The following is a 23496-nucleotide window of genomic DNA, read 5'->3' as shown; positions in this document are numbered from 1 at the left end:
TTTATGAGTCAGAACATTCATAATAAACACGATTTAGATCTATTTTGATAAGATTAAAATATATTTAAGTCCGATTTTTGCGTAATTTATGAGCGTACAGTGTCCGAGTAACACATTTCAAATGATGTTTTTGCTATTTTCTGATCGCCTTGATATCTGCAAAAGGGACTTTTTTAGAACGTAAATAATAACTCTAACGAAAAATCGTAGCTTCTTTGTTATTATATGTAACATTTTTTCTACAAACTAAATTCAACCAGCGTACATGAAGTTCAAGTCCATCCTGTTACCGCTACTTAAACCAGCCGTTAAATTTTTCTACCTATGAAAGTTGAACTAGTCAGTGTTGATTTCAAAAGCGCAAAGTAACCTTAACATTTAACACAGCACGTTTCTTGTATAACAGTGTAGAGAAACGAAATTTCAAGACATTTAGTGAAAAAAAAATAGTGGGTACTTTTTTGTCATGTCTATGCTGTTACCAACATATTGATTAATTACACCAATATTATACTTGTAAAAAGTGCAATAACGTGTTGGAAACAAAAATCACAACAGAAAAACATTATCACTTCATCAAAGGGAGTAGTTATTTCACAACAGCATTCAAAAATGAAGAAATGTGTCTATCCTGTTATGTCTATCCTGTTGCTATGGTTGCTATGGTTACAGTAACAGGAGACACAATAGTAGACAGAAACGTCTTTAAAAAGTTTATAATAACATATAGTTGCACACATAACGAAATGTTTCGTTGTTTGAATTCATCTAAAGGTTATAACGTCTTAATCTTCGCAATTTAGCATTTGCAGGTGCAATACTGATATTGGTAACATTATAGACAAAAAGGTAACAAGATAGAACTTAATATAGTGATATATCTTTAACGTACGTTCCTGTTACCAATAAAATAAAGACAAAAGTAAACCAACGTGCGAGGGATTCACTTGATGTTGGGTTTATTTGAAAGAGAGAACAAATGCTGATCATTATTAATTGCTATCTTAGACTTGCATTACTGGTGGTTATTTTTATAACCTTTGAAAACCAATTTTTAGAGGCATTTTTCAGTACAACATGGAAAATTGGCAAATAATCTATTATTTCATAGAATGAATATATATAGAAGTTTTTACTCTTGAAAACCATCTTATTGGCTACGAAAAACAAGCTTAAAATTTTATCGAAACCTTTTCTAAATAACCCGAAATTTCTTTTGAACATGGTAACAGGAGAGACAAAATATTGCACCACCTATCAAAAAATGTTTCAATATATTCTTGTATGACATTATCAAGATTTCATCTTTTTATATGTTGTTCTATAAGTACTGTTTGTTTTGATTTGCTTATGACGAGGGTTGCTTGAATAAGTAACTTTAAATCAATTTTTCAATTTCAAAATTCGACATTTTTTGAAAATGACCCATATGCATTCGTCACGTTCTCAAATTATTTACTAGACTTAGTATCAATATTCAGACCTGATCTAAATTCAAAACACTCTCCAATATAACAGCCCATTTTTCCATAAGAGATACATTTTCTTGTGTCAGGAGCCATAAAAATTTTGAAGATTTATTTATATTGTTGGTACAAAAGTACCAGCGTTATGAAGATCTATGAAGAATCATATAGGTGTCCCTGTATTATATTGGTCCGAGTTTTTTTCAGGCCGAGTTGTGTTTGGTCCGATTTATACACATGCAGTTACTTCCGGTTGGAAAGTGCGGGAACTACAACAACAAAGAACAGGCGGGAACAATTTTATCACTGAAAACATGGTCCGAACAAAAGCAGACAGCAGCGGCGCTTCGAGAAAGGGTAAAATGACTGCAGCTAAGCTTTTTTATTCCCGAAGTTTGATTTTATATATATATTTTGATGATCTTTTTTTACAGAACAACTTTCGCTTGTTTTCTATTGTTCCAAGCATAGATATAATAGCCATAGATAAAGTACTCAGAATATATCACACTGAGCCCCATGTAGTTTCCTTTGAAATATCAAACGCACGGCACGGCGCGAAGTGGCCTGTGATGTAGATGATATCTGCCGACATCCTCCCAATAGACTAATTTCTTATCATAATTATATTTAAATTATCGGGCACGCGTCTTATCAGCTGATAATTAATATGCGTTACCTGTCTCAAGTAAAAATATGCCGTGAGGCGGTAGCAATGAAAAGCGTCTGGTTGTAAAAACTGTTCGGATTGTAATTTATTTGGAGAAAATCGGTCAACAAATAAAAAGGTTATGCTGTTGTTGAAATAATAGAATAGAGAAATTATGGAAAATGGACTTAACAGGCACGTAAAATTAAATTGCCATAGCACTTGCATCGGTTGCACTCGGGAAATAAGACCTGTATGATTGACAAGAGGAGACATATCAACTACTGATGGTATACGTGGTTAAGAGGTCGAACCTGGTCGAATTTTTCTATGGCGAGTTAAAGACAATTCTTTTTTATCGAGATTCAAAACAGTATAATCACATTTTAGACCAGAAAAACGAAATTATTATATTTTAGAACACAAAAAAAGTGTTGAAACTTTCTGTCGTAATACGAAGTTTTTGAAAAAATAAAGAGAAAAAAATGAAAACATTATAAATTTTAAAACACCGTTTGGTGAAGAAAACGTAAGTGGTGGACATACTGAATACATTAAATAATTGGGAAATAGCACAATTATCATGTCTCTGATTTTTTTCTTTTATATATATAATACTTTGCCGCTTACATTTTTGTTGTTGCTTGTTTTGCAATTAAATAGCGGATGGTTTAATCTGATTGTCGATTTCATTTTTGAAGTAAACAATATATATCCTTCTTAGAATTGTGTTAGGGGTGTTATTCGTACTATAAATACGGCTATATAACCCTCCGTAAGTCTGCCCGTTTAGTTGTCAACGTACTTTTTGTGTACTTTATTTTTATAACTTCTTTGGTTTGGTATGAAACTAGTTGTGTATTTTCTATTACTGTGATTTATTATATGATCGTTGATTTCACAACGTTCGGTGGAAAATATTTGATGAATATTCAGGACTTATAAGAACAATGTAATTATACATCGATCACCTTGACTTGTATTTTAAGCACATATATAAACATTCCATAAACAAAATGATGTACCGGAAGATAAAGATAACTACCGAACTTGTCCGAAGAATGACATATTACTCTCCCGATTCACAATTTATTAGATATCGATAGACGGCAATTGCCAATGAATGCTAATTAACACCAAGCGTGACATGTATATAATAAGAGGGTGATAAAATTTCGGCAAATATCATCTGCTTTTGATGTGGGTTCAGTACTTTATCTATGGCTATTATATCTATGTTCCAAGCAAAATATTTACATGTTTTAACCCACCCCCCCCCCCCTTTTTCCCCCTCCTGTTTGTGTAAAAATTTTGGAAGTCAATATTATTTTTTTTTATTTTTGCAGACCCACAAACTTGACAAATAGAAAGTTTTATTTGTATTTGATATAGCTGCTAACTACTAAACATTAGCTCTATATTTTATATATTTTAACCGAAATGACAAAATGCATTACAGTGGAGTCCCCAAAAATAAAAGTATGGAATGAATTGTTTCACACAATATTATCCGATTATTGGTTTTATCATTTTAATAAAGTGAAGTCATAAGTCTTAGGTGCGCGGATACACCGGACTGCACCGTACCTAATTTGTAAATGTAAAAAAAGATGTGGTATAAATGCCAATGAGACAACTCTTCACCAGAGACGAAATGACACAGTTAACAACTATTATATATAGGTCACCGTACAGTCAGAGCTCGTTTTTGTTTTTGACTTACAGAAGTCAAAAAATGTATTTATTATAAAAATGTGTTTTTATTTTCAGACTTATTTAAGTCAGAAAATGACAGACTTGTTTAGGTCTATTTATGTTTATGAAAAGACTTGATTTTAATTGGTGGCCAAAGTGCACCACCTATGACATCATAAACCTGTCTGAGAGTGAGAGTTCACAAGGACCTGAGCTATCTATATTTAATTATCTAATTGAACATTTTTACTTGACATAAGATTATTTTCCTCATTTTGTGTGGTTATAGATGGTTGCATTGTGAGTCAGGGGACTTACTGAAATGAGTGATTTATAAATCACTGATTCAAGTAACATTTTGTCCACAAACGTGGAAGTAAGCAGAGTTCGCGAAAACTTATTTTGACCCGTCAGTCATGGGACCGACAAAGCATGATTATTTGTCAGTCCTACAAAATTTTAGCCAGTCCTACAAAATCTGTCAATTTTATCCTGAGAAAAAATTGATAACATATTTTATCGAAAAATAACTTTATTAATATTAGTTTTATTCTTCGCACCCACAGGCAAATTAACAATGAAGGACCAGTTCAGGTCTTCTGATTGTTCTTATTTAAAGTCATCTTCACTATCCATTTCATCATCTGAATCACTTTCTCGGCTGTTACAGTATTTGTTTGCTCCATTGTAGGGTTCAATCGCCGATTGTTTGCCAGGGATGGCTCTATGGACAAATTAAGTAGGCCACGTGTAGATCGCCGCTTTGGTTTGTTTATAATAAATCCGTAAACCAGTACCGGAAATTGGCAGCGGATACATCTGATAACCGATGTAAACACTTGTTGGAAACAGTTGCGGTACATATAATAACCGATGTAAAAAAGTGCCGAAATATGCACTACAACGGCCGTTTTTACATCGGTCATCGGGACCAGCAATAGCCTTCAAAATACTGGTCCGAGCCTCATTTTGACCGACAGGACCGACCATTTTCGTGAACTCTGAGTAAGAGTTGTCTTTCTTTAATAATCACCTATTTAAGTAGTACAAATAAATCACTAGACTAAGTGATTTAATTTTATTGTAGCTTTGAATATAGAATACTAATGATCCAGGGACTTATTATGTTGCTAAAATTATCAGAACCAACATCTGTTATGATAGGATGACCGGTCATGTCAGGTAATGACCCTGTACTGAATCTGGGATAATGACATGAAAATCAATTGTTTAAGTATCATACCTCTATTTTCTTCCAAAAAATCACTTCTTACAGTATTATTATTTTAATTATCCCCACTTATTTCAACACCCCCGAACAGTGAAATTTTTATCGCGAACAGTAAAATTTTATTTCATAATCTGGAAGATGAAACCTTGAATTTTACAGGAAAATTACTCCCACTGCTGGGAAAAATCTGTTAAGAAAGTATTAGTTCATTATTAAGAGCCTTTATTTTAGCCATTTTTTCAACAAATATCAAATTTATGGCTGAATGATTGCATCAAAGGCTAAAATCTTGCTATAAAAAAAAAAAGCAAAAAGTTCATTTTTTTCAATTTTACTAATAATTAGATATGATCTAAACCTGTAATGTTTGAAATTTTGGTAAAACTACAAAATAACAGATTTTCTAATTTGCTACATTTTTGTACTTAAATGAGTGATTTATAAATCACTCATTTCAGTAAGTCTGCTGACTGATTGTAAAGTAAATAAACATTATCTCTGTTTTTTTAGGCTCTCATGCATATTTTTCTTTAGAAGACAAAGCATTGTCTTTCAATGTTGTCATAATTTCATATAGATGCTTGACCTTTTTATAAATATGCTTGGGTCTTGAAGTTGACCAATTTTGGTAACTTATCAACTTGTAGCTATAGGAGTCAATATTTGCAACTTTTTAATTCAGGTCAAATATTTCTTGCTTAACACTAATTGACTTATTGAAGTCATAATTTGTCTTAAATTAAAGGGACACAAATCTTGAAACCTACAAATTTAGACCTCTACGAGTCAAAAGCAAATTTAGACTTATTATGTCTGAGCTCTGACTGCCGTACAGCCTTCAACAATGAGCAAAATAAAGGCAACAGTAGTATACTGGTGTTCAAAACCCATACTGCATAGTCAGCTATAAAAGGCCCTGAAATGAAATATGTATAACAATTCAAACGAGAAAACTTACAGCCTGATTTATGCAAAAAACAATTTTTCACTTTACAGTTTTGGTTTTTAAATGCATGTAAACAAGTAACGCTACCAGAGGAACGACTGGAAAACAACTGTAATATATATGTTTACTCCCAACTTGAAGCTTTTTTGCATATTTTCATATAATTTTTGATAAACAAAATACTGAAATAAAGAAAAGTCTTTGATGTTGGTTACAGACATACATGACATAGGTCTTGATTTAGAAATTTATTTATGACATTATTTTCAATGTTAACAAAGAAAGACTATCTTCAGGTAACGTTTATTTCATAAACAAATACTATTATTTTGTTATCTTATTATCATATATTGTTTTGTAATAACGATGGTTATTCTGCTCAGTAATGGGGGTCGTGATATTGATTTGCACAATAAAGTATCTTGTATTTAATTAAAAATACAATAATTTATACCTTGAAACGACAAAGATAAAAGTTTGGCTTATTAACAATCTTCTTGTATCCCATTACAAGAAACAAATTAAACAAATTTGCCTGATTGATCAGGTGACTTTCCCCAGACAAGTAGTTTTGTTTGCTATAAAATCGTGTGTTGAGTAAACAGGAGACTCATATTAAAATGAAACAGAATTTATTTTTATGTTTATCTGCTAATACTCTTTTGGTCATCAAGCAGGAAGCATAGCAATGGTGATCAAAGCATGGCTGCAGAAATTAATGTGTACCTGTAGCTATTATAAAATAGCCTAGAAAAAACACTGCCTACCTGATTATGTAAGGCCAAATTAAATAAATAGTGTGTTTCCGGTTTCAAGACCCTACCTCCGTTTCTGACGTCGACCCTAAACATTTTATTGACAAATATAAAAAAAAATATTAAAAATTCAGATTTTTCAGTCTGTCCGGATCCGATTATTGGTATAGAAAACCACAGATCTTCAAAACGTTTGAGAGCAATGACCAATATGGATAAGTAAAGCGTTTCAAGGACCAAGATTTTAAATAAGCAAGCATGGCTTTTCGACAACCGTGCAGAGTATTAGCTGTCAAATATACGAAATGTGAGAACATGGACGCAAAATATAATGACGTCGCTTCCGAATAGTTACGATATGATGAATCTTTTTGAAGAACACCATGATGGACATATAGAAGAAAAAAATACGAAGTTGACGCATTTTGCTCAACTTCTTTGCACAGGTACAAGACGAGATTTTTTTTAGATTTGTATATATAGTGAATAATGTATTCAGTATATATACATATATTAACAAAATCTCGTTTTGTACCTGTGCTTCTTTGGACCAAACATCAGAATTGTTTCAGGTTTGACAGACTGTATCTTATTCTGTCGGTTAATTGACAAATATTACTAATAAGTTTAGAGTAAAATGAGTGCAATTTACTGCTAAAATCAATCCAGCTTTTGTTATAAAAAATGCTCTTATGAATGTTGTAAAAAAAAAATTCTGATGACGCAACATAAACGGCTGTTAATTCTTTTTAGCTTTTGACAGTTTGAGTTAATGACGGCAAGGGGGCAGACAATGTGTAATGAGAAATAGAAAGCTTTCCACAGTAGGCAGACATGGTGTATGATTCATGTTTATTTATAAATGAATCTGCCCTGGCACCATGTCTACTTTTATTTTTTTATATTTTCTCTGGTTGGTCACACAACAGTTTATACTATTACTAGAGAAGGTAAAAAAATCATGTCATATTAATATCTACAATTGTTTTGCCATCGATTTAATAAGACAAAGATTTTGCAATCTCACTCTTCTCAAAACCTAATTTTAATATTGTCAGAACCGCCTACTCTTCAAGGTTAAATTTTGTCAAACATCAAAACACATCCATATATTAAATAAAGAGAGTGCAAGAGTACTAGTATTACCCCTCGAAAAATCATAATAAGTGTACCTAGTATGTCTTTGTAGGTATATATATATAAACATTTTATTCGTCATTGTGCGAAGTGCTCCTTTGAAGGAGGGATTTTCTTAACCAGAACAGAACAGAATAAGCCATAATAATTATGTTAGGTTCAACGAGACCAAACAATAATACCATGCCGGATTTTTCACTGCCATTTTTGCTTTAAGATAATTAATCGGCAAGAACATATTCCTATTAAGACCCATGAAAAGCATAAAATTTGCATTAAAGTTTATTTTCATATTTCTTACACAGAACTAAACCAGAAAATTAAAAAAGCTGTAGATTTAAGTACTATTCTAAATATCAAAGAGGCAGGCACATCAAACGATTTCATTTGGAACCTTTTTCTGCTGTCATCGATAGAGAAAAAAAAGTTTCAGAAAATAAAATGTTTTACCTACCTACCCTACCTATTTTTTTTTCAAGGTGAAATAGGAAACACACTATTAATTTATTTTGGCCTAATGCATCTGTTTGAGTAATTCTATTTTAATACTTTATATGACATGTCCAAGTATTATATAAGGAAAATTCCTACATTACAATGCATTTTGCATATCAATTAAATTAATATCTGAGCATCCTGTCATTGATTATTCCAATGTGACAATTATAATTTTTCAGCTAATTCCCAAAATAAACCGGGCTAAAAAATGGACACTTTCTTTTTATATTGGCCTAATTTCTCGATGCATCAATGTGCAATTGTTGATAATTTGCGCTTTTTGTAAGAAACAAATAATTCTGGTCACACAAACAATCCAGTTTTGTTCCATTTCAAGTACAATGTAATAAGTTGGAAAGTAGCCTTATGGGAGAGAATAGTAGTCATAGTAGTTTACACATGGTCACTTTATAGTGTCAAGTACATTTATAAACATGTGTACCAGACAGTTCTATATATTCTATATTGAATGTTTGCAGTAGCATTAAGCTACAGTGCTTAAAATTATTTTTTTCACTTATTGTTTTTGCTTTTGAATATGTTTATCTGGAAATTTTGTCATTAGATTTTACGTTTTATGATTACAGTTGTTGCTGCACGAGCTCCAAGGAAAGCTTTGGGTGGCAGTAGTTCTGGTAATACCTCATCATGTTCCTCACCAAGTAGTAGTAAGTACAAAAAAGATATGGCCAATAGTACAAATGCATTACTAAGATACAATAGTTGAAAATCCTAAAAACTCTCTGAACTGTGATAAAAGTGATATTTGTAGCTGCTCCTGGTAACAGATTTACATGTTTGTCATGCATGGCTCATCTGACCTTTTGATAAACCAACACTGCATAATTTAAAATTCAATGTACCCTTAAAAAGTACTGAAGAAATCATCTGCAGCCAAATAAATTTTTGAAAAATTGAGACCATGTTGAACAATGTATATCTACATTTAGCATTGTTTGGATGCTGAAAAAATCATTAATGCACATACACTGTTTGAAGTGCTAAACAAAATGCGCACTCCCATGTTGGCTAGTAACATTTTGATCATGTTGCAGTAATTTCTGTGTGTCAGTCTGAAGTGAATAACCATTTGACATGTTAGGCGTAGACATAAAATTGTATGTTTAGGATAACATACTGAAAAAGATGGAAGGATTACAAAAAAAAATGTGTTAACATACATGTAGGATAAATTGGGGAAAGGTTCCCACTTTGTAACAGTGCTTGTTGAGGAAAGCTAATAAAATATCTTGGATAGATACAAAATTCTATGTACTAAGGGTCATGATCAAGAAACCATTATTTTCTATATACATGCAAATACATCATAAGATTCATGTTAAACCATGTCAAATGATTTTAACATATAGAATAGTTTCTAAAATTAACATACTTAATTTATACCAAACAATAATTCACATTACTTTTCGATAAATTATGTTGGTAAGTAAACAATATTGCCTGTATTAAGGGTCAATGTTTTGTATTTTATTTTAACAGGTAAAAATAAGTATGCAGGTGGTAATTCAGTCTGTGATCAACCTACTCCTGATTGGCAAAAAGGTATTGGTGGCTTTTTGATCCAATCACCAAAGGGAAAAGGAAAGGAAAATACCCTTGAGGACAGTGAGGCTGGGAGCAGTAGTAGTAGTAGTGGATGTGGTAGTAGCCAAAGTAGTGAAGGGTAATTACAATGACATTTCAAACATTCTTTATTATACTGTTTTACCCCCATCCGTGTGTCTGTCTCATTAAACTTCTGTCACATTTTTAAAGGAACTTCAAGTTCCTGTTTACCAAATACTTATGTTTTATAAACGTAAATGACCATACATGTATATCAAATTTTCATCTCATTTTTCTAAGGAACTACAAATAAGTTTTCTGAAATGTGTTGTCATGCTTCATAAAACTATACCATGTGACACTGTTTCATATTCATAACTCTTCCACTTCATGTTTACTGAATATGTATAAAGATAAAAATAAGAAGATGTGGTATGATTGAGTTGTTTCAACTCTCTACCAGAGACCAAATGCCCTAACATGTGACACGTTTTCAGATTCATTGCTCATCAACTTCCTGCTTACACCATATCTAGTGTATGGAATGATTGTGATGTCTTTCTAGCAGGGTTCATCTGACCTTGACCTCATCTACATGGATCATTGATTATGATAAGTTCAGCTGATACTTGTAGTGAAACCTTTATCTTTATATATAATTAAGACAAATGAAGCCAATGAAGATAATTTAGTGCATGTGCTGTTTTAATTTAGGTTTAATTTTTAGTTTGCTTCAAGGTTATTAGCCCTTGACTTCCATATGTGATATAGGAGTGAGGGCTATTTTGCATTCACCTTGTCTGTCCGTTTATCCAACAAATATTTTTCATCACACTTTCCTAAACGATTGAATAAGACACTTTCAGATTTGGTCATCAGCTTTACCGTGATGAATTGTAACCTGTGAGCAATGGTGAGCACTTTTTCTGGGTTTTCAGACTTATACTTCCTGTTAGCAGAAACCTTGCACATCACATTTTTTCTAAAGTATTACAGAACACTGAAATCAAAACATCTTCGCGAGCCAAGGGTTACGATCTAGTTCCCTCCTCTCCACCCTTGGCAGATTAAGCCAACATTTGTGCTTACAATGCCATCTACAGGTAAATAAAAGTCAAGCCCATTATGACTACATCATTCTTGACCAATGGCAGCACTTGAACTCTCTTTAGTGGTGAGGTGAAACAGGTAACGAAAACATATGTTGACATTTCCAACATTTGCACGAGAAACATACCCATGAACCTCAATTAGTTGAGTAAGAACTTTATTGTTGCACAATCAGCACGTGGCAATTGTTTATATATACATTTTCTAAATTTACACGTGATCATCTTAAAGGCACTTTTGATTGGATGCAGCCAGTTACAACTGCGACCAATGGAAATCATTACTTATCTGAATCCGCAAAGGGTAAAGAGGAGGGAACTGGATCGATAAAACCTTGGCTAGTGAAGATAAGAACATAATAACATTTGTATTTAGTCAGCAGCTTGGCAGTGATGAGTTGTTAGGCCATAAAAAAATATATGTCTGTTTAAGGTTACATACTTTAAAAAAAATAGGGTAGGTAGGTCGGTATTTCCATTTTATTTTATTTTTTCATTTTATTTTTTGAGTCATGCCGTTTCGTCTTGTCGTGGTCCGAATTGATTATGGGCCGAGTTTACCCGTATTTTTAATGATTGGATTATTTCCCTTGGTAATTGGTTGGAAAAAAATGGCGGCAAAGTGTTTATTTCATCACACGAGTTGTGAATTTCCTTAAAACAGCTGTCATAATCACGATTGTGAACATAGGGATGTATCAGGCAATTGATTAAAATTATTTGCAACACTAACTTCGCGTTTGACATGAGTTCAGTTTATTTTTCACTTTACGACGGAAATAAAATGACTTGGGGTCGGCGCTCAAAAGTAGGGTCGGTCGTGTAACCGTAAACAGACATATATTTTTTTTTGGCCTTACACTGGCAGACCTATTTGGAAAATCACCGTGATTTTTGTAAAAACTCCGGTGTTTTTTGGCTAATCTCATAAAACGGATAAAAATTAGAGGTTCATCGTAAATTTGCTGTATTACAGTATATTTTGCATGTTATCCAGAGATTTTCCGAGTCGGCGGGAATTAGCCGTTTGTCCGATAAAACTGGTGTGTATTGAGTCATTGATAGAATCACTGATGCGTGAGCGACGGTTATTAATAGGTCGTTGTATAATCCGTTATGCGTGAGCGACGGTTATTAATAGATCCTTGTAGTGTGGTACAAATTATGATATATAGATGTTTACAGAATTAAAAACAAAGTAACTATAATCATTTGAGATATAATGAATTTTCAAAAATATATCATATAATGTTTCTGTAAATTTAGAGAGAAACAGATTATATATATCTGGGGATTAGATGGTTACTTTTTTTAATTATATGTCAGAGGCCGCAGATCATTTAATTGCTTCTAGAACCGTTTATTGAAACAAAAATTAAATGAACGGCCAGGGGAAAGTCTTTAGTAACCTTAGTTGGTATCAGGGGTCAACTGGGTTGAGTTCAATATCGTAGCAGCTACGTAGCGGCTATGTAGTTGCTATCAATATCTATGTAGCAGCTTATCTATAGCTACACGTTCAATAGTAAAAATCTACATAGCACTACGTAGCCGCTACAATATTGAACGCAACCCTGGTAATACATAGAGTCAGACCGTCGTTGCATAATATGTATATGTATTTACACACGATGCAGTGCATTCAAACTCGATTTCGCAAACTCGTGGGTTGTCTTTTTAGACAAAAAAGTTCAATTTAAAAGATATGATAGTTGCGTACATGTATACAAAGAATTGTATATTTAACGTAAATGCCTGTCTTGTAAACTAATCTGTTACACTTTGAAATGTAAATAAGTTCTTTTTAAAAGATTGGACGGTTATTTCACATGAATAAAAGTTCTTCTGATCATTTTTGTTTTACAATGATTTTTGAAAGTGCAATCTTAAAACTAAGTTTGTCCGGACTTGCATGGAATATTTGCCACTGGAAGTTAAGCAACCAACAATCAATCATCTTAAAATAAAATAAATATGCCTGAGCTATAATATTCTTAAATTTTTTAATGTGAAACACAGTTTCTTCATTTATTAGAAATCAGGTCTAATGGTAAAGTGAATATACATTCCGGGATGAGATTAATTTACTATAATTGCCAAAGAAAAAGAAATGATATTACGTTTCTTTTAATTAAATTTTAGACTGCAACAAATGTAGATCGAACATTTTTAATAATGAAATAATGCACGTCAAAAATTTCGCTCACAATAGAGATGTTAAAAATAGATTTTATCAATTGTGTCACTGCACGAGATTTTCCAACGGCGGGAAATATCATGTAGCTATAAACACAGGTGATGTTACTGACCGATTGTGGAATGTCAATTTAGGGTTAAATTTGATGTGTAATGATTGACATTATTGTGCGCGTTAGGTTGAGGCTCTAGAAGGTTCATTTCAATTGATAACCAAAATTATGAAATCAAGTTTTTTTTTCAAATCAACGTTTAAGTGTAAAATTTTGTGGGAGGGAAACTTTATTTTGTTTGTTTTTTAGGGGCACAGGGAGTTACCATAAAAATCTATAGGAACATTGAATAAAACAATTTCGAAGGTCACAACTTGTAAACTAATGAAAACAATGATAAACACTGCTGACAAGCGTAAACAGTTGTACATTACTTAGAAAATAGAGAGAGTGAAAAAAAAAGGACGTTGATGATGGTTACTGTTCATGTTAATTTTGAAAGATCGTGGTAACTGATTTCTGGGATGGTGGTACTTGCCAAAAGGTTGTATAAAAGGACAAACTAAGTACAATTTTAGCCGTGATATATGGGGGCCCCTCACGCTTGAATTAATTTACGTTACGTATTTCGTCCTTTATTATGACCTACAGTTGATCATAGTTGAGTACTACGTATCGGTCAGGGGCGGATCCAGACACTGTGAAAAAAGGAAGGGTGTGCTAGCCAGGGTTTCTCAGAAAAAAGGGGGTGCTAGTACAGTTGGCCTAATGTATTTGAAGGCCAGGATTGGAAGATTATCAGACATTCTGTGGCTCAATTTTAATTTTATTTTTTAACTGTGAAGTGCTACCTAAGCCGTGGCCTGGAGAACCATACCCAATTTTTTAAAAGGGTGTTCCAAAGGCATATTAAAATACTTCCAGCATTATACAGGTCCTGAGGTACAATTTCTTGGGGAGGAGATTTCAATTGCTGTTATGTGGGTCAATTTTTTGTTACTAGGAATTTTCGTTTTTTTTTTTCATCAGATTTGCCCCAATTGTCTATTCTGTTAAGGTTTCACAAAAGTCAAAATATATAACACTTCATAAACATCTGAACTTTGCCTGTATTTTTCAACCTATAATGAATAAAGTCCTAAACTATATGCAAATATCTTCATTTAAACATACTTAAACATATGCACACCGTGTAAATTGTAAATAAATTTGATTGAAATTGTTATGTTGTGGCCAACCCGGTTCTTGGGGTGAACACCAAATTTTCCAAAAAAAATCTGGAGGCCTATTCTGATCATATTCTGATCCCCAATTTGATGAGAGAAAAAAATATTGTGGTCTGGCAGTTGACAAAAAAAATCGGAATTCAAGAATTCCCCATACCGTTTATTTCAAGAAAAAAATGTTTGGTGCATGGCAGTGGGGAATAACGTTGTGTTCCAAATTATTTCCGACTCAGAACAAACCCCTAACCCTTTGAATTTAAATGTTGCTCCTATATACCTTACTATCGTGAATTTTCAATGTTTCATGTATATTTCAGGTCAGATCCCAGGGCATACTATGTGTTCAAAATTATAAAAACGTAGAAAATTCATGATTCATGTACGTGTAATATGTCTCAAGAAAATGGATTGAAGGCATATTAATTATCAAATTATTTATTTGTACAAAAAAAAACACATAGGCAATGAAAACCGTGTGTGCGCCAAGAAAGGTCAATACGTATGACTCATCTCGGAGGCTGATTTAGGGGCAGGCTGTCCAGATCCCTCCTTATGGAACTACATATGGTTAATTTTGACTTTTATTTACTGTAAATTCAGAAATTATTGCGTGCATTTATTATTGCGATTCGCCGACCACCGGCAAAAATGCGAGGTTTTATTTTTGCGATTTGCCGACCTCAAAAAAAATATTTTTAAGCTAAATATTATTGTAAGTCACAGATATTTACATTTTTTATTCGCAAAATGTTTATTTTAATCTATGGATCAAGTTACCTTCCGTATGTTTTCTGTGATTGAATACACAATTCTTATCTGATATAACTTGTAAAGGGGATCTAGAAACTAAGTTCAATTACTAGTACATGTACTGTATTTGTTGTACATGCCTACTTTGGGGATCTAGAAACTTAATCGAACATTGACCACGTGCTGAAGATTAGTGTAGAGCGAGGCCCGGCTTGGGTAATTATAGGATATTTTTAGCTTCAAAGGAAAATAAATTAAAATATTAAAAGTCAATAATCACAATCACCTGGAGTAAATTAGGTTTGGCTTCCGAGTCCTTTTATGCATACAAGCGAAGTTGAGAAAAATAAGATTCATCATAAAGTGTTAGGCTTGTGGCACATTGTTACAAATAAATTTAATTACACATCTAATAAATCAGCGTTGATTAGCAAAGACTCATTTAGACATAAATAGGAATGATTTTTTTTAAACGCCATTAAGGTTAAAAAAATGTCCATGTGGAAGTACGTCACAAAGAAACGCTCCCCTGACGAAATTGTCTTGAGGTTGCCCGATCCTGATAACGCTATCAACAAAGATGCAGCTGATAAGATAAAAGCCGCTAACACTGAAATTGTCAACTCTCTTGCTACTGATGAGTCAACTACCAGCACAAAACGATGGGTCAAGAGAAAAGCCAGCAACAACTACTACACACCAGAGACCCGTGCTAAAATAGCAAAATACGCCACTGAACATGGCAATGTTGCCGCTGCCCGCAAATTTAGCAAAGACCTCCAACTTGACATTAAAGAAAGTGCAGTACGAGCCATGAAAAAGAAATATCTTGTAAACTCAAAAGAATCTAAACACCAACCTGTCAATGCGTTGACACCAGAAAAACGTGGTAGGCCACTACTTCTTGGTGATTTAGACAAAGATGTAGGAGCCCACATACGCAGCATCAGAGAAGCCGGTGGCATCGTAAACCAAGCTATCGTTATTGCAACAGCCCGTGGACTTGTCAGACACAAAAACCCCACACTACTCAGTGAAGCTGGTGGATCGATACATATCACCAAGACATGGGCCGTATCCTTCCTAAAAAGACTTGGGTACGTCAAGCGAAAAGGTACCAAAGCAGCCAGAAAACTGCCAGATGACTTTGAGCACCAAAAAAGTGAATTTCATCGCATCATCACCGAGACCGTTACCAAGTACAACGTGCCTCCACAACTGATCTTCAACTTTGACCAGACTGGGTTAAAGACCGTCCCTGTATCTAACTGGACATTAGAGATGGAGGGCTCAAAGCAAGTTGACTTTATTGGTTTAGAAGATAAACGCGAGATTACAGGTTTACTAGGTAGCACATCAGATGGTTGTCTCTTACCACCTCAGATTTTATACCAAGGTAAAACAGACCAGTGTCACGCAAAATATCCGTTTCCCTCTGACTGGGACGTTTTCCACACAGAGAGCCACTGGAGTAACGAACAGAGTATGGTGCGTTACATTGAGACTGTCCTTGTGCCGTATACCGACAAAGTTAAAGAAGAGTTAGACCTGCCGATACGACAGCAGTCAATTGCCATATTTGACGTTTTCCGTGCACACAGGTGTCAAGAAGTCCTAGATGCTTTGTCGAAGGCTCGGATTCAACACGTTTTCGTACCCGCGGGTTGTACTGGGGAACTTCAGCCAATGGATCTCAGCGTGAATGGTGAACTCAAAGCTGCTATGAAAAACGAATTTACAAACTGGTACGCAGATATGGTTGCTGAAGATCTAAAAGATTCATCCACCATCAACAAGGTTGACCTAAGACTTTCTGTTCTCAAGCCGTTACATGCTAAATGGTTGAGTAAAGTGTTCCACGAGTTGAAGTCAAAGAAAGACATTATCTTGCTAGGTTGGAAAAAGTCTGGTATAAGTGACTGTATAAAGTGTTAAATTGTATTTTTAATGAACTACATGTAGTGTTGAACTTGTGCTTAATGAACAATAGTAGCTTGTGATGACTTATAAATTGACTCTTGAAAAACTATTGCTGTACTTGTGCTTTATGAACAATATTATCTAATGATGATTTTTGTTATTTTATTGTCTATTATTTATTTATTGTAATAAATATTATTAGATAATTTTTTATTTCTCACTTTCTAAAGGTGTTTACTTATACCGAAAATACACATGCTTCATTGAACAGTTACAAACAATATTAACAAAACAAAGTAACATCGTAATTTGTCACTGGATACATGAATCGAACAGCATGTCAATAGTAATTTTCTCATTCATAAAAATTCCCGGCAGCTTTTGATCAAACATAAACAAATTACAGGCACATTTCCAATTAAAAGTCAAAGTGTTATAAAAATGTCACCTGGCTTCACTGATTACACAGATTAGCGGAAATAAGTTGTAAAAACACATTACCCTTAAATGCCCCAGGTGAAAGGTTACTTACATCACACCACTGAACAAAGGGAGATAAATCAATCACAAATTGACGAGGGGAAAATGAAAGTAAGAATGCGAGGTTTAATTATTGCGATCGTAGGCCGCTCGCATTATTCGCATTAATAAAAACCTCGCAATAATTTCTGAATTTACAGTACTTGTTTCACTTACCCGAATAATTCAGTCGTTATATTCCGCTGATCTACGATTATTTCATTAACAAGTATATAGAAGAGATCGATTACGGAGAGAGACTGAATTTTTCGGGGTTAGTTCCACTCCGACCTTTTTTTAGTTTATACAATAAAGCAAGTCTATTTAATCCATTTCTCCGCTGTTTTCGTTATATATAGCACTTTCGTCATACTAAGGTTAGGTTTCAAAGAGTGGATCATTAATATGAACATGTCGGGGTCTTTTAGAGCTGACAATGCGGTATGGGCTTTGCTCATTGTTGAAGGCCGTACGGCGACCTATAGTTGTTAATTTCTGTGTCATTTTTGGTCTCTTGTGGAGAGTTGTCTCATTGCCAATCATACCACATCTTCTTTTTTTATATATAATAACAATATCATAATTACAAATACTAATTCTCCTTACGCCAAAATAATGGTATTTAACAGAAAACAAAAAAAATAACGCACTTTGGAGAAAAGGGAGAGGGCTTGAAAAAAATTGTCCCGTCTCCAGGAGTCCCTATGAATTTTGATACCTTTTCTGAAATTATCCAGATTTATAAAAAGAAATGGACCATTTTGTACATATACCAAGAGGAAACTTCGTGCAAAGCATTATTATTTTTAGTTTAATTGAATTTAGTAGAAAAAGAAAATTTGGTGAAAATAAAACCAAGATTTTTTTAGAAAATCCACAGATTTTAAGACCGTGATTTTTATACGATTCCAATTTTTTTTTGGGGGGGGGGGGATCGTATAATGGTATGATGTGGTTGTTGTCGTCTACGTCGTCCGAAGACACATTTGTAGTTTCTGGACTATAACTTGTGTGTAAGTGTATGGATCTCTCTGACAATGTACCACAAAGTTCCATATCACAAAAGGAAGGCTTGGATTGAGTTTGGGGGTAATTGCCCCATTCATGAAGGAATTCGGGGCCATAAAAGGGCCAAAAAACATTTTTTTAGTTATTCTAGTTTTTCAGACAATAACTTGTGTTTAAGTCACTGTATGGATCTTTCTGAAATTGTACTACAAGTTTCCATACTACAAAGGAAAACTGGGATCAAGTGTTGAGGTTATTGCTCCAAAGGGCGGGGGGGTTGTGAGTTCAAAAAGTTTGCAGGTTTCCAATTTTTTTAAAGGGGTTTAATTTTTTTTTCAAAATTTTTCAAATTTTAAAATATTTCAAAAGTTTCAAGAAGAAATCTTTAATTGCACAGTATTGCCCAATAGATTTGAAAGACCTTTACACATGTTTTGTGTCAGAAACCTATATTATGTCAAAAATTTGATCACAATCCAAATTCAGACAGTAATTAGCTTGAATATTGTGTCAAAATTTGCCCCAACTGTTCATGGTTCAACTTCTGCGGTCATATCAGGCTGCGCTCAGCGCCGAAGCATTTTATTTTTGTTATAATATTTTAAACATATATAACTCAATTAAAAAAATCATTGCTAGCACTGAATGCAATAATCCTTCATCAATAAAGCATCGAATCGCCAAATATGACAGTACAAGGGAAAAGCTGTGGATTTTCTAAAAAAAAATCCATATGTTTAGCATTTAATCAACACAAGGGTACATAATCCTTAAAAGCCTTTGAGAACGTAACTTTATAGCAAGGAACTATAACGTATGCAGATTTTCTTTGAACACATACGAAGGTCTTGAATATTGGGGGGGGGGGGAGGTCTTTCAATCCTAATTGTCTTTTAATTTGTTAGTCATCTGTTTTTCTCTATTCTTCATATTTTTTTCTCATTATTCTATATTCTTTATTTTCTTGGCGTCTATTTTTCTTTACTTTTCTGGTCCTATGTTGTGCACTTTTTGTCCATTTGTGTTCTCTATTCTTCTATAAATCCTATCCAGACCCTCACAAACATACATAATCAATAAGTTCGCTCCTATTACCTAACCCCACTTGACATGGATATAGATAATTGTCATCCATGGGGTTTTCTCATCCGTTTTGAATATAACATTGCTATTAAAACGGGCACGTTATAAAAAAAGAAGACGTGGTATGATTGCCAATAAGACAACTCTCCACAAGAGAAATGACACAGAAATTAACAACTATAGGTCACTGTACAGCCTTCAACAATGAGCACAGCCAATATTGTATAGCCAACTTTAAAAGGACAACATACTAGGAGTCCATTACATCAGATATAACATATAGAGATGTATAAATACGCAGTCACGTATACGTCCGATGCTAAATTGTTGACTTTGTTGGAAGGCAAAATGATTAGCCCTATACTGACTGGAACTAGTATATATATAACTGAAACTAGATGAAAATCAAGGAATCTACACATGCTGTAATAACAAATCTGAACGGAATCAAAACGCATGTTTGTAAAAAAATAAATAATATACAACTTACATTTCAGCAACTGTTATATTAGTAATTATTAATGATGTAGTTCGTGAATAAATTGTCCTACACAGTGGAACAAATGGACAGTCTAAGTACGTTAATGTCTAGATTAATATTTCTGCAAAGACGTTGTCATTTTATTGTTTCCATTAACCGACTTAAATAAAAATCAAATTATAACTTTGTAATGATTATAAATGTTTACCTTTTGAAATAAATTTTGGTTTATTGAATATATTTACGGGAAAAAAAGAACTCAAATGTTTTATTTCCATGTATTTTATGACATATTAAAAAACATCTTTGTGTAAAAGAAAAATCGAATCACATAAAATTTTGATCGGCCGTAAAATAAACTTCACATCACTTTATTTATATCACAAATCAATTTACAAAAACTTCTCAACGATGTCATAATAGAAAGCACGAGTGATCTATCTGGCGGACCAACTTGTGGCTAATCATTGACAGGTATGATTAGATCTTGAGGCTCCTATGGGGAACGTGGTGTCGAAAGGAAAATAGAAGATTATTCAATTATAATTTTTAGGACTCGTACGAAATGTGATCTGATATGGAAAATTTTGAGTTCTTTCAATAGCACAATGAAATAAGACGTTAGAAGGGTAACAATTGTGTAACTATAAACCAATGACTCGTATGTAATTTACGGGAAAGATTTTATCAAAAGTTTGTTGAAAACTTTCAATTTCAAACCTTCTTGGTTGGAATGAATATGTTCGATTTATATGCAAATAGGTCTTTATTATATAATGTATTTAAATTATCTTCATTAATTACAATACAATATATAACATGTATCTATGATATCCTCCGTAACGACTAAATATATCTACAGGTAAAATTAAATTCTGATCAATCGGGTACAGATTGATTTACGACCTTCCACTGGTATTGCACAAGCAATATCACAGCAGGTGTTAAATACACTAGGACAAGTGTCAGATCAGTTTGACATCCTGCCCGATTACGGTATCTTCCGGAGACTCTATAAGTACAAGGACTGATTTTTTTTCTAAACATGACAATTGTGAAGAATTTTTTAAAGTGAGAACAAAGTTTCTGACCCAAACAATCGATTCACATTATGAATCTATCATGAATAGTAGATTAGTTTACGTTTTTTAACGTAAATACGATTTCCATTCATATATTAAAAAAATTGTAGTTGTCTATAGCAAAGATAACACGTGTATTCATCTTGTTCATTGGTCACATTAAAATAGATTTTTCTTTAATGAACAATGACAACATTTGATATTTAAATCGTAAGTAACTTTATTATCAAAAACCGTTTTATCTCGACCGAAAAGGGAAATAAGATAGTTTTTTTAATCTGACTGTAAACATTGTATATATCACAACGATCTATTAATAACCGTCGCTCACGCATAACGGATTCTATAATCATCTATGTACAATGATCTATTAATAACCGTCGCTCACGCATCACTGGTTCTATCACTGACTCAATACACACCCGTTTTATCGGACAAACGGCTAATTCCCGCCGACACGGAAAATCTCCGGATAACATGCATAATATTCTGTAATACAGCAAATTTACGATGAACCTCTAATTTTTATCCGTTTCGCGGAGATTAGCCAAAAATCGCGGGCATTTTCCAAATAGGTCTACCAGTGTTATGTGTTGCATGTCAGACAACTACTTTCTGTTTACCAATACTTCAAATTATAAGTGTAGGTATGCTAAGCCTAAGCACATCAATACATGCATTCTTGTTTTAAAATTATGTTCTTGTTTATTTTCAGACAGTCTTCAACAGCAGATAATGACTGAATGAATCAGAGAATAAAATAGTGCATATATTTTTCATCACAGCATGAAAGTGTTTGATATTGAAAAGGACATTTTTTGTGAACTATTGAAAAAATGAAGTCAGTATGAAGCAATTCTCATGTATGGACTATAAAAATGTAATGGCTTTGTTAAATAGTGCAAAGTTGTTGGAAGCATTTAGAATTTTCACTTGATTTAAAATCATTGAGGTTGGTCAACTGGTCAGATATGTACATCAATATTCATTTGTCATTTATTTTAATAGAGTGATCATGTTAATGCAATGTTTTATCATGTGTCATGCAACAAATTTGAATTGAAATTGTCACAAATGTAAATATTGTACAGAAATTAATTATGATAAAATAAACAATAATTTTATGAGTTAAGTATCAAATGACCATAAGAGCCTTTGTCCATCCCAGTTCCAGTTTAAAGATAATAATGAAAAAAAATATTGAATGATTTTTCTTGTGCTACTTTAATGGCCTAATCTTAGACATACACTTTGCATCTTGCATTGGTTGATTATCAAGTGTGTAATTGATTCAGCCCACATTTAAGTGAAACAACTATAGGATAAAACATGAGATAGAATCATAACAACTACATCCCTCTGGTCTCATAGTAGCTTCCTCGCCTTGAGTGCTGGAGATTGATGGTTCAATCCCTGACCAGGTCAAACCAAAGAGTCAAAGAGATTTTTATTTGCTGCTTCTGAGATAACTGCTAAGCATCATGTAAGAGCAAACACTGGTTGGCTTAAAGTCCAGCTTAGCATATTGGTCAAGTGCATTCAAATCACTAACATGCTTTCGTCTGATAGGCATGTAATAATTGTCACTGCAGAATAAACACAATTTTCTCAGAACCTAAGAGTACATGTAAAAGGTAAACTTTATTTGATCCACAGAATGATTTAAAAGTTTACATGTCCATTTGACAGGGTGCATCTAACCTTGACTTCATTTTTGTCGAGCCTTCGACTTTTGTTGAAAAAGCGAGACATAGCGATCCTACATTCCATCGTTGTCGTCGTCGGCGGTGGCGGCGTCAACAAATATTCACTCTGTGGTTTTCATATTTTAATAACTTTCTTAAATTATCCTGGATTTCTACCAAACTTGGACAGAAGCTTGTTTATGATCATAAGATTATATTCAAAAGTAAATTTTGTAAAAAAAAATTTCCCATTTTTTCTGTACTTTTGTCGAGCCTTCGACTTTTGTCGAAAAAGCGAGACATAGCGATCCTACATTCCGTCGGCGGCGTCGTCGGCGGCGTCCACAAATATTCACTCTGTGGTTAAAGTTTTTCAAATTTTAATAACTTTCTTAAACTATCCTTGATTTCTACCAAACTTGGACAGAAGCTTGTTTATGATCATAAGATAATATTCAAAAGTAAATTTTGTAAAAAAAAAATTCCATTTTTTCCGTATTT

General features: G+C 33.4%; 1 protein-coding gene across 1 annotated transcript; it reads left to right on the top strand.

The window, feature by feature from the left end:
- Positions 1-1717: 1717 nt before the first annotated feature.
- Positions 1718-22437, top strand: LOC127719511 (PCNA-associated factor-like). The gene is made up of 4 exons (XM_052225662.1): positions 1718-1823; positions 8965-9045; positions 9878-10061; positions 22026-22437. The coding sequence occupies exons 1-4, from the start codon at positions 1781-1783 to the stop codon at positions 22051-22053; spliced, it is 336 nt and encodes a 111-aa protein (XP_052081622.1). The 5' UTR covers positions 1718-1780; the 3' UTR covers positions 22054-22437.
- Positions 22438-23496: the final 1059 nt, after the last annotated feature.

Source organism: Mytilus californianus, unplaced genomic scaffold (assembly GCF_021869535.1).
Source record: "Mytilus californianus isolate M0D057914Y unplaced genomic scaffold, xbMytCali1.0.p SCAF_11, whole genome shotgun sequence".
Classification (NCBI taxonomy): domain Eukaryota; kingdom Metazoa; phylum Mollusca; class Bivalvia; order Mytilida; family Mytilidae; genus Mytilus; species Mytilus californianus.
The sequence above is the reverse complement of the archived record's forward strand: the minus strand, read 5'-3'. Positions and strand labels throughout refer to the sequence as shown.